The 15,024-nt window shown below is 46.5% G+C and overlaps 1 protein-coding gene across 3 annotated transcripts in view; it reads right to left on the bottom strand.

Moving 5' to 3' along the window:
* LOC119384136 (synembryn-A) overlaps positions 1-15,024 on the bottom strand; it is a 545,950-nt gene that overhangs the window by 518,045 nt on the left and 12,881 nt on the right. For all 3 annotated transcript variants that reach the window (XM_037652429.2, XM_049412780.1, XM_037652428.2), the window contains one exon: positions 8,942-8,989. In XM_037652429.2, the coding sequence (XP_037508357.1) occupies positions 8,942-8,989 (48 nt within the window). The remainder of the gene's footprint in view (positions 1-8,941; positions 8,990-15,024) is intronic.

Genomic DNA, 15,024 nt, shown 5'->3' on the forward strand with positions numbered 1-15,024 from the left:
AGGTATACGTCCTACACGGTGTGGGAAATGCATTTCGGTTTGATTCCGGCGTCGTTGTCGTCGATCGTCTGCTCTTCACCGTTAACGTGATTGACGAGCCTTCCTCATTTTATCAAGTTCGCTTTTCCGAAGTGCCAGTCAAGCTTGAAAATCCTTTTGAAGCCGCACTGCAAGCGGTACATTGTGAGGCGCCGCAAGTGAACCGCGAGAGCTCTGCACGTGCACAGAAGCGAGCAGCAACGCGGTGGAGAGAAGGGAAAACGCGCGCTGCTTACACCCCAGTTTCTCTTTTTGCCAGAGATGGCGCTGCCTGTCAAGAGCAGCAGCGCCGCTAAGCGTTGCTTGGGAAGCCTATAGGGAGTTTCTGCCCCGCCCCCTGCCTCAAACTGATCAGAAGGACAATCAACAAAAAACATGAAATCAACAACAAATCTAAACGCTGTCACTACCTTTGTTCCTAGACATCTTTCAGACAGCTTCATACCAAGATGGCCCAAAAACAAGGCACTAAGGTGGGGGGGGGGGGGGGGGGCAATGCAAGAAGTGATGCAAATACTCCCGTTTTAAGCGAAAGCTGTTATGAGATCATTTCAGCGGCCGTTCTTGGCGCCGTAGTTGTCCGCCGCCGGTGTCCGTAACCAGTATCGCTCGAAATAAGAAAAAAATTCCTGGATGGAACGAGGTTCGAACCTGGGCCCTCTGCGTGGGAGCACAGTATTCAACCTCTGAGCCATGCCGGTGCTTGAAACTGCTTTGCAAAAAGGTCCTATACAGGCTTCATGTCGGGAAGGAACCACATTAGCATATGCAATATAGCGTGGTAGAAGAGTAAAATAAGCACCAAGCGTCGCACAACGCGAATTCTGTAACCAGGCGTCACACAATGCGAATTGCGCAACGAGTAGGTTGTTGAATGCTTCCAACCCATTACAAAGGGCTCTGCCATAATTCTTCATCGTCATCAGGCACAGCATCAACAAAGTGCGCATAATGCCTAACATGCGTTTAGCAGGTGCCAACGCTCTCCGTAGAATGACGAAAAATGGCACAGTGCCTGCTGCCCTACTTCTCAAAAATTACGATAGCGTGATAGATAGGAGACAGCGTAGCGTAGTTTATAGCGTAGTGGGTTCCTCGCAAGTGCACTTGTATTGGTTGCCAAGGAAGCCCATAAGCGCATGATCCATTTCCTCGGGGTCTCAGTAAAGTTCTTCGCCACCCACCCCCCGTCTCTCTCCCACATCAACGTATGTTATACAGCATGACGGGAGAGGGAAATAGCGACCGGGCGTCACCCAATGCAAATTACATAACTGGTGGGCCGTTTAAAGATTCCAACCCATTACAAAGGACTGAGCCATAACTCTTCATCGTCATCAGTCGTCGCGTCAACGAAGTGCACATAATGCCTTAGAGACGTGTAGCTGGTGCATCGCTTCTCCGCAGAATGACGAATAATGGCTTAGTAGGTGCTTCCCAACTTCACAAAAATTGTGATTATTGGCGTAGTGGGTACCTTTCTAATGTACTTGTATTGTAGCCTCAGGAGAGCTTAACGGGCTCTAGAAACGCCGCTCTTCCAGCTTTCGCTGCGACTGTGCTGCGGTTTCAGCGCAGGCCTGGCGTTTTGCTTTTTATTTGTAAATGTGGGGTATCGTCCCATAAAATTAAGGTAGATTTTAGGTGGGACTGAAGAAGTTCTAAGAAGCGCCCGTATGACAGCAGTCTCATTCTGGAAGCTAATGAAACCGTACTCATCAATAGCCTTTTCAATACAGAGTAACAATTTGTTAAAAAGCAAGGAATAAAACAAATTCATAACGCCAATAGAAAAAAATTACAGACACTACTTGTCGTGGTTAAGGCTCAGATAATTAACAACTTCTGATTTCCTAATGAGGAATGGGTCACATGGGGTAAGACATCAAGCTTGGCTTGTGGAAACAACGCGACTGGCTTTTGCCGAGTGTCATGCTCAGATATAATAACTCTAAAAGGCACATCAACTTTGGGGTTTTAGCAGCGAAAAAGAATTCTAGAGAATCACAGTTACTCCTCTCATTACTCACCAATCTGTCTAAACTGAGACGGTTGCAAAGCTTCCTAGCCTCAGCTCTTATTTTTGGACGCAACACATTTTTAGATGCGAAGAATCTTATAGCGGAGTTCAAACCGGTGGTGATGGTGGTGTGCGGCGTGACCACCCTTACTGTGCATGCGCATACCCTCGCCACTCTTCTCCACCTCCCCTCTCCTATTTCCCCCTCTCCACTCATCCCCTCCACTTCCCCTCTCTTATTTCCCCCTCTCCAATCTTCCTCTGAAACACAGGCTAGACATGCCGAAATTCTCTCCTGCGCAACGCCGCGATGAGCACCAGCGCATGCGCGTCCCCTCCCCCTCTTTCATCTCTCCTACGCTGCCGCCCACTCGCGCGCCTGTCGACCGCGTTCCCCGCTCACCCTGTGAGAATTAACAGCGAGGCTAGAGGAAAGACAAGACGCGCGTAGCGTTCCACTTCACGTTCCACGACGCGAGGTCGGTAGCATGCCCAACGAACGCCAACGGAACGCTATCGTGCAAGTGCTCCGGCTTCGCATCGCCTCATGGGTATCGCATTTTGGGCGCCGAGCGCTACACGTGTTCCACGAAAGCGTTTCGTATCTGTTGAACGTTCTACTCGAAGAGCTTATCTGTTAACGGCGTCCTTCTAAATCCTATATATGTACTGGTGTGCAATAAAGCCGGTTCTGTTTTCCCCCATTGCCCGGCGCGGCATGTTTGTTTTACTGGACACAACGATACATGGTGTCAGAAGTGGTTGATCTTCGACGACCAGCGCTGCGAGGAATACGCAATGGATTCGTTGAAGCAAGCAAGAATTGGCAGACATTTAAGCAGAGATTCGAGCTTTTCCTGGCGGCATCGGAACCAAATGACAAGCAGCGATCAGTGTCGTCGAAGACAGCGCTCCTTCTCAGTGTCGCAGGGGAAGACGCCATCGAGATATTTAACACACTGAACTTCACGGAAGGCGAAGACAAGGCCGACTACGCGACGGTCATCAAGAAATTCGACGAATATTTCACGTTGCAGACCAACGAAGTACATGAAAGCTACGTATTTCGGAAGAGAGTGCAAAGCCAAGGTGAGCCATTCGAACACTTTTTGCGGGATCGGAAGAAACAGGCACGAGCATGCAATTTCGGCACGCTTCTGGATTCTATGGTCCGAGACCAGGGTCAGAGAGAAGCTGCTCAGGGACTGCGAATTGACACTGCAGAAGGCTGAGCACGTCTGCAAGGCAGCCGAAACATCAGCGCTTCGCCAAGGTCAAAAGAAGCAAGTGGATGCCGTTCGTAACGCAGGCCCCAAAACGGCACAAGTGAAGATGTGCAAGTGCTCTAAATGCGGCCGCACACATCAGACTGTCCTGCGTTCGGACGAACTTGCAGAAAATGCCAAAAGAGGAACCATTTTGCAATTTGCTGCTGGTATCGATCGGCAAGAGGAGTAATAAGCCAACGTGAGTGGACGGTTCGAATGACCGTAAACAACGTTTCGGTTGAAAGTAGATACAGGGTCTCAGGCCAAGTTGCTGCCCCTTGGTATATACAATAAGATGCACCCAAGCCCTGAAATGAAGCAGAGTAGCGTGGTGCTACATTCGTACGGTGGAGACACGATCAAGCATCTTTGAGCCGTCTGTACGGAAGTGACGCTCGGTGACCGAGCTATTCCTCTCGATTTTTTTGCAGTACGCAAAGGTCGCCAAGCAATCCTGGGCCTACAAGCAACCGAACGCCTTGGATTGCTCTCACGCGTTCACAGCGTATCAAAGGACGGCTGTGAAGAAATTGTGAAAGACTTTCGTCATCTTTTCACTGGAACTGGCTGCGTGAAAAAAGTATATCACATGGTGCTTCAAGACAACACTGTGCCAGTCATTCAACCAGTGAGTATCGTTGGCCCTGACGGAACCACTACGGGACGAACTCGACAGGATGGAGCACGCCGGAATCATCACGAGGGTCACCGAGCCTACCGACTGCGTGAGTCCTCTTGTGATCGTTCGCAAAAAGAACGGAAAGATTCGTCTCTGTATCGACCCTAGGAAAATAAATGAGTGCATAAAGAGGGAGCACTAGATGATGCCGCGACGAGAGGATATAGAAGCCGAGCTAGCTGGTACAACTGTGTTCTCCCGCTTAGACACTAACTCTGGATTTCACCAAATCCCCTTGGATGACTCTACATCGCGGATTTGCACGTTCTCTACCCCATTTGGTCGTTACCGCTTTTTACGATTACCCTTCGGCATATCATCCGCCTCAGAAGTGTTCCAAAAAAACGCTGAATGAAATTTTCGAAGGCCTTCCCGGCGTAAAAATATACGTGGACGCTATTCTTGTATGGGGCTCGTCGGTAGAAGAGCACAATGAACGCCTCAAATCTCTGTTGCTTGCTGCACAACTCGCCGGATTGACCTTCAATCCTGAGAAGTGCAGTATCGGCGTCCCGGAAATCGAGTTTCTTGGAGACGTAATCGATAAAGCAGGCATCAGGCCAAGCCCGACGCTGATTAATTGATTGATTTGATTTGATTTTGATTTTATTGATTCATCACAATACATGTGATCGGAGGCGAAGGGAAAAGCCATTTGAATGGCTTGAGGGAGTCCGCCCCCGTACAAAGACAGCAGCTCAGTTACAAGCATGTTCTTGACACTGTTAACACAAAAATTTGTAATGAATCATGTTCAGCAAAATATGAATGGAAACGAACCACCAAAATATACATCGATTGTTAGTTACCCTTTACAGAACGTCCTGCATTTTCATACATCCTGTTTAGATCTGCGTGATGGACCAACACAACACCTCATCACTACTATAGTATTGCATTAGTGACAGCTTAAGTGTTTATTTATATAAAGTCAAACAATTTTAGACGAAGGGCTTAAGTTAAGAAAAAATCATACAATTCAGACAATTTTACATCGCCAATATCAATTTGTTTGTTCTTGTAATCATTTAATAAACGCGGAAGCTTATTACGAGCCATTTGCCTACCGTAACCAGTTCTGGGGTCGGCATGCTGCACATGCCGACCCCAGAAGACAAGCTCGCGGTGCAAAGGATGTTAGGTGTCGTCAACAAGCAAGTTTGTCCCTTCACTAGCTCAAAGAACTGCTCTTTTGAGAAGCTTGATCAGACAAGATACCGTCTTCGAATGGACTGACAACCACGCGAAAGAGTGGAAAGAACTCTGCGACTACCTTAGCACACAGCCCGTGTTGGCGGTATTCGATCCGGCTAAAGCAACAAAAGTGCCGTGTGATGCACCCCGAGACGGAATCGGTGCCGCTTTGTTGCAGTGTCACAACGACACATGGAAGCCCGTGGCGTACGCGTCACGAGCGCTTACCGAAACACAACAGCGTTATTCTCAAATAGAAAAAGAGGCTATGGCAGTGGTGTATGGTTGTGAAAGGTTTAATCACTTCGTCTACGGTCGCCAGTTTATTGCTGAAACAGACCACCGCCCTTTGATCGCAATTAATTTCCCAGAAGGCGATTGGTGACGTGCCTCCGAGGTTGCAAAGATTCTTTTTGAGATTGCTGCGTTATGACGTTCAATTGAAATTTGTTCCATAAGCAGCTCCTCCTGGCTGGCATGTTGTCACGTGCCACAAAGACAACGGCCTGCGACCTCGACAGCAACGAAGTACATGCCGTGAGTACAGTCTCTTCACTTGTTAGTGAGGGCACATGGAGGCGGCTAGCCACGGAAACGGCGCGAGATAAACAACTAAGGAACGTGCTGCGGGACCTAGAAGCTGGAAAGTGCTTGGAGGGGCCGTGGAAACGATTCGAGGGAGAGTTATCAAACGTGAAAGGAGTCCTGCTCAAAGACTGCAAAGTGGTTATTCCGGCTAGCATGAAAGGCGAGACACTGGAAAGAATTCACCAAGGGCACTTAGGAATCAACAAGAGCAAAGCCAGGGCAAGACTAGTTTTTTGGCCGGGAATGAACTCTGACATAGAATCGTTCGTCCAGACATGTTCTATCTGCAAAAAGTACGCATATAGCCAGCCTCGACAGCCTTTACTGATGCGCTCCGTGCCGGGCCAACCGTGGTACCGCGTCGGCATTGACATTTTTGAATACGGCGGGAGGTCGTACCTGTGCGTTTACGACGCCCTGACAAACTTCCGCGAAGTTGAACTCCTCGAATATATCACGGCCAAAACAATCATTGACGTAACAAGCGCCATTTTTGCTAGGCACGGCATTCCGATGGAAGTTTGCTCTGACAATGGCCCTCAATTTTCATGTCATGAATTTGCGTTGTTCTCACAACTGTATGATTTCAAGCATGTAACGTCTAGTGCAGGATACCCACGCTCTAATGGGTTGGCGGAAAAAGGTGTTCAGATAGCTAAGCGCATCCTCAAAAAAACACGTGAAGCGAAACAAGATTTCTGGTTGGGACTGCTTGCTTTCAGGACCACCCCGCTCGAGTGCGGCGCATCGCCCGCTGAGCTGCTGATGGGACGACGGCTCCGCACAACTATTCCTGACGTTCGAGGCAACACCAGGCACGAGGTGCTCCGGCGTCCTCAGACAGACCACTCTAGGAGACCATTGGCGCACCTGAGCCCGGGAGATATGGTCCGGATAAAGAAAGGAACATGGGCGACGAAAGCCAAAGTACTCAAGTCTGCTGGTCACCCCAGGTCGTACACAGTCGTCACAGAAAACGGCACGGTGCTCAGGCGCAACCGGCAGCACATGCTACTCACGCGGGAGCCCTTCCGACACAACAACCAGGAATACGACGACGACGACTCCGAGGTAAAGTCTAGCCAAAGCCACGCTGGCACATCGACGTGCAGAATGCATAGCTCCGTCTACGCCCGCACAGCCCATTGCCTCAACAAGTGTCTCGTCCACACAAGTCCCAAGAAGGTCGCTCAGACAACGTCGAGCGCCTCAACGTCTGGCCTACGACCAGAACTTCGTGCAAGTGCCTTGAACTAGCGTGCCTCGCAACTTTTATTGATGTTCTTTTCCCTTTCCTTGTTTTCAAACAGAGGAAGATGTATCGTATTTTGGGCGCCGGGCGCTACACGTGTTCCACGAAAGCGTTTCGTATCTGTTGAACGTTCTACTCGAAGAGCTTATCTGTTAACGGCGTAATGACACGCCCCTGCTAAATCCTATATATGTACTCGTGTGCTGTTTTCCCCCATTGCCCGGCGCGGCATGTTTGTTTTACTGGACACCATTTCCTCTTTAGCGGGAAATGGTGTAATTTTTGTGACTGTTAGACAGTGGAAATGGCTTCGCCAGCCTTTTTTCGAAACTGGTCAATGGCGAAGACGGCAAAGCCGCCTTCTTTGTCTGCTGGCAGGACACACAATGAGTTATCAACTAGTAAAGAAGCCACACGCCCTTTGTAGAAACTTTTAAAACAGCTGTCTTACAGCAAGAAATGATGTCGACGCCAGCTGAGATGACACAGGATGCCTCCTCTTCTGCCTCAATTTGGATATATTGGTGAGGAGTCAGGCAAATATAGGAATGCACATCAAGGGTTCAGCTCAATGACAGCTAAAGCTTCAACACTTTACTCAAGTTAGTTTTCAACTTGAACAACTTCCAAGTTAATGGTTCTTATTATGTACAAATGTGTGGAATATCAGTGAGAACAAAAACAGTGATGTCGTTCACACAGCTAGGCTAAAGCCATACCCACTTCCCTTTGACCACAGATGAAGCACCAAGGGAGATGATACTGAACAGCCACCACAGTGTGGTTGCACTGAAGATGACATGGTCTGGGTATCTGAATAGCTGCTCTACTGGTGAATACCGCATAATCTCGAGTGCGGGCCACAACCACCTTTTTATAGACTAAACAACTGAAATAAAAGTTTTTCGTGTAATAGCCCCACTCGCCTTTTCAATGCACCTGCCAAACGCAACTGTGCCACCATGATTGTGCTGCAACCCACAATCTCCAGCACAAAGCGTTCTTTGAGTACCTGCAGGGCTATATCAAACTCCACAGCATAATCGGAGAAATGCAGCATGACTTAGACAGGAGACACAGAGAGATGCAGACAGGCGCTGTGTCTCCTGTCTCTATCTGCGTCGTGCTGCATTTCTCAGAGTATAAAACAACACGTTCAAGTCAGGGTCGTACTGAACAACTATTTCATCTAGTACCGCTACAATCGTTGAAGACACTGCCTCCTACGCCTGGCGTGTGATCACTTTTGGCAATATTCTTGCGAGGTTTCACTGGATGCATCAAGCTATGCCATTTGCGGGGAGGTCTATTGGAATAGTTGACACAGTGTGAGACCGCAGTGGTCCATAGACAGCCAAACGCCTTGCAAAAAAGTACCTCCCAAAGCAATCGTCCAAAATTACGGTCCTTGCCCCAGCTCCACAAGAAACAAAGGCAACAAAATCAGGATCAGACTGCGGGAAGTGTGGCAGCACCTCCAATGATAATCAGTGCAAGAGATACAGATCTCAAAGGCCTTACTTTTGCTAATAATTTCTAAATTCCATCATAGGTACCGTCGTCTAACTTTAAATATAGGTCTCAGTGGCTGTGATTTTGCTAGCAGGAATGAGAAAAATGCCTTTTGCGTTGCGCGGCAACTTCTAGGCGAGATCAATAAGCAGGAAAGAAAAAAAAAATCTAATGTTGACAACTGAATTAAGGGATGCAATTATTACACGAGTGCGATCATTATGCCAGGAAATAATGGTATTTTTAAATGCAAAAAACAAAATCATGCATGGGCCACACCCAAAAGGTTTTTGCGAAGAGTGCTGCCCTTTACACGAGTTTATACGGTATATTGTAAACAGACTTGTGCCTCAGCTATGTGTTACGAGGCCGTATCAAAAATGGCTCACCTGCCGATCATCCAGGCTGAGGTCAGGAAAGGTAAATACCTGAGCATGCTGCGACAAGAAACAATGATTAGAAAGTTGCCCACATGCAAGTACAGTACTCATGGATTGAAATAGGACAATTTAGGGCTAAATAATGCACATCTTTTCATTTTTACCATCTTCAGTTTGGGCTGTATCGGCGTGATTTCAACTCGAACACTTGGATCAGAGCCAGCATTACCTTTAGAGACCAGATTCGTCGTGACATGAGGTGGTTATCTCGAGCAATTGCAGGTACAAGTCGTTATAGTAAAAATTTGATGTTGCGTCTGAATCCATGAGTACTGTACACTCAAAAAGCTTTCAAATATGGCATTTCTTGGACTGTGTTCAAAAACGTGGCCCTTAAGTACAGAGTGCACAGAGTGTTTCGGCAGGCGGCAACACGCATGAACAATGGTGGTTCTTTTACTTCTTCGGAATGAATCAGAATGAATAGTTGGGCAAGTCAGTGCACTTCCATCTCGAACGAAATAAACAGCGAGAAAAACAAGGATGAGCAGGGAATAACAAACACGGCCGCTGTCTTTGTCCTCGTCTTTTGTGCTGTTTATTTCGTTCTTCTGAATGAGCCTATCAAGAAATACACATAGTGTTTTTGACAAAAATAGTGAAGAAACATAAGGCAATGTAGTTACAAAACAGAACTCACAACAAAAAGACCATAAATGCAACAAAATGAGTTCAACCAAAAATACAAGTCAATAAAGTAAGCAGATGCCAATTAACCAATAGCCAGGAGCTCTTTTGAGTGCATTGTGATTATGTGCCCAGTTTCGTTTTATTGTGGTGCAACACATCTTATGTGCTGTCAATACACATGCACTTGAGATTAATACTAAACAGCGCAATCCACTTATAATGATACCAGATACAACAATATATCGCTTATAACAATCAACTTCTTTATATTTCTCTATTTTCTAGGGGTGTGCGAATATCAATTTTTTCGAATACGAATCGAATACGAATATCCACCTTTGAATATCGAATCGAATATCGAATATCAAAGGAACAATGCCTCCACAGTAACAATATTTAATTTAACAGGTAGCTATTTGAAAAAAAAACATTAACAGCCTGACTGGCAACACAACATACACTGCTATCTCCAGAACACAATGTCCAGGCTAGCACAATGCACATCACAACACAACCAAATATCACGGCTCAATGAAAGTAATGACTACATGTTATCATGAAGAAATATGAGTTGCTCCACATGATCAGGCAGCAGGCACTCCCTTCTAACAGAGACAACCCCCCCTGCCACTGAAAACGCACGCTCGCTTGGAACAGAAGTGGCTGGTATAGGGAAGTACATGGGGCAAAGCTTTGCCAGACTGGGGTATCTGAAGGTGCCTACAGTCCGCCACCAGTCACATGGGTCACTGTCTTTCTTCAGAAGTGGTCCCGCATAGTGAACGAGTGGTAGTGCGGCATGTTACGGCCGCATAATATTGAAAATGTATGGTTACATGATCGCCAACAGCGCTGCACGTCGGAGATGCACCAGCAATAAATCATACGTATTGGGGCGCTCGTCGCAGGCAGATATCGTGCCTCCGTGTACTTACGATGTTTATCGCTCCTGTCGGCAACGTTTTTAGCTATACGAACGCAGCAGAAATGTGGAAGACGAGTTATTTTATGCATGATAATCGAATCGCATATTCGAATTTTTGAGATTCGAAGTTATCGAATAATCGAACCTTTTTGAATACACGATTTTCGAATCGAATACGAATATTCCGAATGTAATATTCGACAAATATTCGAAACTTTCGAATATTCGCACACCCCTACTATTTTCCCATTGGCCCCATGTAAAAGCAAATGCATATATCCCCTTCAGCGGTGGCGTGTACAATTGTACACATCAACTTCAAGGCACATCACACACCGCATGTTTCTTCAAATGGCTTGAAACGCAGTGTGCACATTCGCGCAGACTTTCCGAGTGGACTGCTAGTGGTCATTTAACTTCACTGTGCAGCGTATTGCTGAGAGGATCACTTTGCTGAAGACCATAAGCATGTGCATAGGGGGGGCAGTGGGGGCGGCCGCCCCCCTAATCACCTCAGAGAGGGGGCACAAAATTGCCCCGTACATTGACCCTTCTAGTCACCTATAAGAGTGGGGGGGGGTGCAAAATCTGCCCCATACATTGTCTTAGTAGGGTGGGGGGGCACTGCGATGAACCTTCGCCCCCCCCCTGATGGGGAACCCTGCGCACGCCTATGCTGAAGACCCTACTATGTTTGACGATCATTATGCATGCCACGTTCCAGGACCAACGCCAAGAGAATTTTTTTTTGCTTGAAAGAAATACAACCAAAATACAAAATGTGCGTGCATTTTGGGCCTAATATCTGATTCTTTTTATGCAAGTATTGAAGCTTACTGATTTCAGAATAATTAAATATTTAATTACACACTAATTAACATTAACTACCTAAACTCACACAAAACAACACTCCTTCATTTTCGTTCTTGGAGTATAATAATACTGAGTGCCTTGGAGCATCCAAGGCATCCAATCTTATTTTGGCACAGCCGAAATAGGATTTGGAGCAATTTTTGGAGCAGCAAAATGTTGCTTTTGGAGCATAAAAATCTAAATTTGGAGCAGGTTGCAAAAAAAAAACCTGAATTTTTTAGCCCAAAATCCCAAATTTGGAGCAGTATAACAAAGAAGGCTTACTTTTAGAAAAGAAAACAAAAATACGTAAAAACCATTAAGCATCACCTAATTCGTGCACAGTGCACATGAGCACTGCTATTTCAATAAAAGCAGTGTCTGAGCCACCCCACAGTGCGAACAATGACTAAGTCAGTGTGAACAATGACTAAGTCCACATTAGCATTTGCAGGACCTGTCAAATAATTCGACAAGCACTGGAAATGCTAATGTGGCCCTGCGAACCTGGCAACCTGGAAATTTGGGATATTCGTAAAGCAGGAGCAAGTGGGGTTAGCGAAAGAAAACTGGCATACGCTTTTGTCTATTGTTTCTCAAGGCCGCAGAAACGCCATACACAGCAGCTCCAAATGGTTGCCAATAATTTTTTAGACGTCAGCGATCATACTAGTACTCGTAATTACACAGCGCATGCACGAATGATTAATTAAGGAACAAAATGTGCTGTGTCCCTGACAGCTAGTACTAATCGCCCCTTCTAAACCTCAGTATGCTCTTCCGCAGGACACCAGTGTACTGCGGCAAAAGTGGCTTAAACAGCGTTCTCAACGCAATAAAACAAGCATCAGGAAATTTGAGAACTACTTCCCTTTTCTATTGCGATAACTATATGGACACTCTCGACGAGTTCTTGCAGTCATCACCCGTATAAAGTCCAAATTGATAACATATCCCTGTGCATAGTATGTTCTATAGTGGGTAAAAGCGCGCAAGTACGTGCGACGAACACAGCTGAAGCAGATACCAAATGAGCCAGCCCATCTCCGTCGCTCGGAGGGCACATGCGATAACACCACTCCGCTCGGGAAGCCTGCCATCGAAGCATAGAGGAAATGCCCTGCCCGTCTTGAACGAGCATGAAAAGACGCGAGAGGGGGGCGTGGGGGGGCTGTCGCTCGAGCAGCAACTTTTGAACTTTGATTCTGAGGGCGCGGTCGCGATCGCTGGCGCGCACGCTATCTCGGCAGCCATCAGCGGGCAGCTTGTATATCCTGCTACGTGCTGCGCTCTCAATGTGAAGACAGTGTGCAGAAAGAGCATCTTTCCCTGGAAACGCCGTATTCTCTTACACCAAAGTTTTGTAGAGTTACGCGAGATCGGATACAAAAGAGTTTGCTGCCAGCCTCACTTCGTATAACATTGTAATTTGTTGCTATCGCATTCAATGCTTCACCCTTGCGGTGAAACTGATTTTTCTTTTCTTTCGCAGGGGGGGGAGGTTAGGGTCTCCACGCCTGCACTGGATGATGACGCCCACACTGCAGATGCATTTCTCGCTAAAGTTTGCGCAACTGAGAAAATCTTGAAGCTGGTCGGGCATTTTGGCGCAGCGTCGCGCAATTTTAACAAATTTCACGGTTTTGGCTCAGCTTGGTGCAAAAATAAGGAATTGTCTCAAACTGGCGCAATCGGCGCAGCTGTTGCATCCCTGCTTGAAATCACGCCATACGAAGTTGACGCATTTGCAGACAGTGCATCATAATTTGCACCTGAAGGGAATATAGGAATACAATGAACAGCGACATGTCAGACACAATGATAGAATTTTGGTCACCCGAAAGGTGCTTAGAACAAAAACGTCTCTGCAGGTTTGATAAAAATAAAACACTTTGAAGAGAATGACATGAAAACTCATTACAAGGGCCACAAACCAGCCACTGTGGCAGAATCTGTGAGGGAGAGTTGCACGTGACAACAACTGCCATCGCTGGAGGGATGACAGGATAAGCTTGCTTCGTAACAGCCATGCAACGCCTGGCAAGGGTTTCTAACACGAATTTGCACCCATTTGTGCTTTCATAAAAGATGACGCTGGCTAAGTGCTATGTGATATTTCTTGAGGTGAAGCAGCAATTCATCCCAATTTCCAGCAGGGTCTCTAGGTTAGAAGCCTCACAGAAAAATATAGACTTTCGCCGTCAACAATTTCAACAATTCTCAAGGCTCAAGATGTCCTCAAAAATTCTAACTTCACAAATTTCTAGCTTTTTCGAGCAAACTTAAATAATTTCGTGACTATTAATGCAGCCTGTAATATAGCATTTCGTATTTTTTTACTATAACTTGCATTGTTCAGCCCAATTCACTTATCGTTCGTGAGTATGGGCCTGCACGCCCGGGGAAACTTGTGGGCACATTCTTTCTTAAAGGACCCCTGAGGGCAGAGTTTTTGTTTGCGACTTTTTTACTGTAATTTGTAGCTTTGTGTCTGGTAATCCCGAAATTGAATCGTAAATGCTCTACTGTACCATATAATTAATGCTAGCTTCATTAATTGTGACCATTTTAGCATCACTTCAAGACACCTGCCTAAAAATCATAAGAAACTAGCGCCCCATGCGGGGGAGTGCCAAAGATCCCGTGCACTCAAGCTGTGGTGACATTGAAAGCGCAGTTTTCAATTCGGGGCCCCGCGCATGGCAGAAACTGAAACGACGTGGGTGCCTCGGTATGGGTTAAACCTGTTAAGCGCGTGTCCCCTCACGAAAACTACCTCGAGAGCAACCCGACAACAGAGCGAGAGGGGTGAGGAACAATAGCCCTCGCTGGGTGCCAGTCACGGTATTGTGTGCGCCCCACAAATCTTCTGTGACGTCCACAATACTAGCTTTACTCGTCACGCGGGGCCTTGATCTATGCCATACCAGTGGCGATGTCGCGAGGTGCTGCCCACTTTGATAAGCACTCCTGCTTACTTTAAAACCAAATTAAAATATCTGAAAGGCAACGTTCACCACTAATAATCGGTCAGAAGTGCCCACGTATACAGGAAAGTAAAATACCACAAACATCTCGAGGTTTCAGTTTTGGTGTCAGGGGTCCTTCAGTCCTTTCCGTGCGATTTTTCCTACGTGCTTGATTTTCTTAACTTTTACTGCCGGGTCCTGCGTTAGCATTTAATTGTTTATATATATATAAGAAACAGACAACTGCTCAGAACATGAATTGAGATAACCCCACTAACGGAAGGCTGTTCATTGTATTGGCCAAAACAAACCCTGTTTTTCTCATTAAATGCCGACTTATATTGTTATTTCTCATGTAGAACTGAAAGGTGGGCGAGTTGGAACCTATCACAAGCGCTCACTTGCAACTGAATTTTATTAGACGGAAGAACTTACATATGAACATACATTGCATCATGCATGTCACAAGGAGTTCAGGCCTACACCCAAGGCACGTGTTCAGTGTCTGTAGATAAAATTGAAGTCCTTGTCATGTAAAGGTAGAGATGGTTGGCTAACACATATCGCCGCATTCTTTGTGATGTGATATGCCTCCGAAATTTCTGGCATGGTCTGCTGAGGATGACGAAACAAAATAATGGTGCTTTCGACAAAGG

This window comes from Rhipicephalus sanguineus, chromosome 2, assembly GCF_013339695.2.
Source record: "Rhipicephalus sanguineus isolate Rsan-2018 chromosome 2, BIME_Rsan_1.4, whole genome shotgun sequence".
Taxonomy (NCBI): Eukaryota; Metazoa; Arthropoda; class Arachnida; order Ixodida; family Ixodidae; genus Rhipicephalus; species Rhipicephalus sanguineus.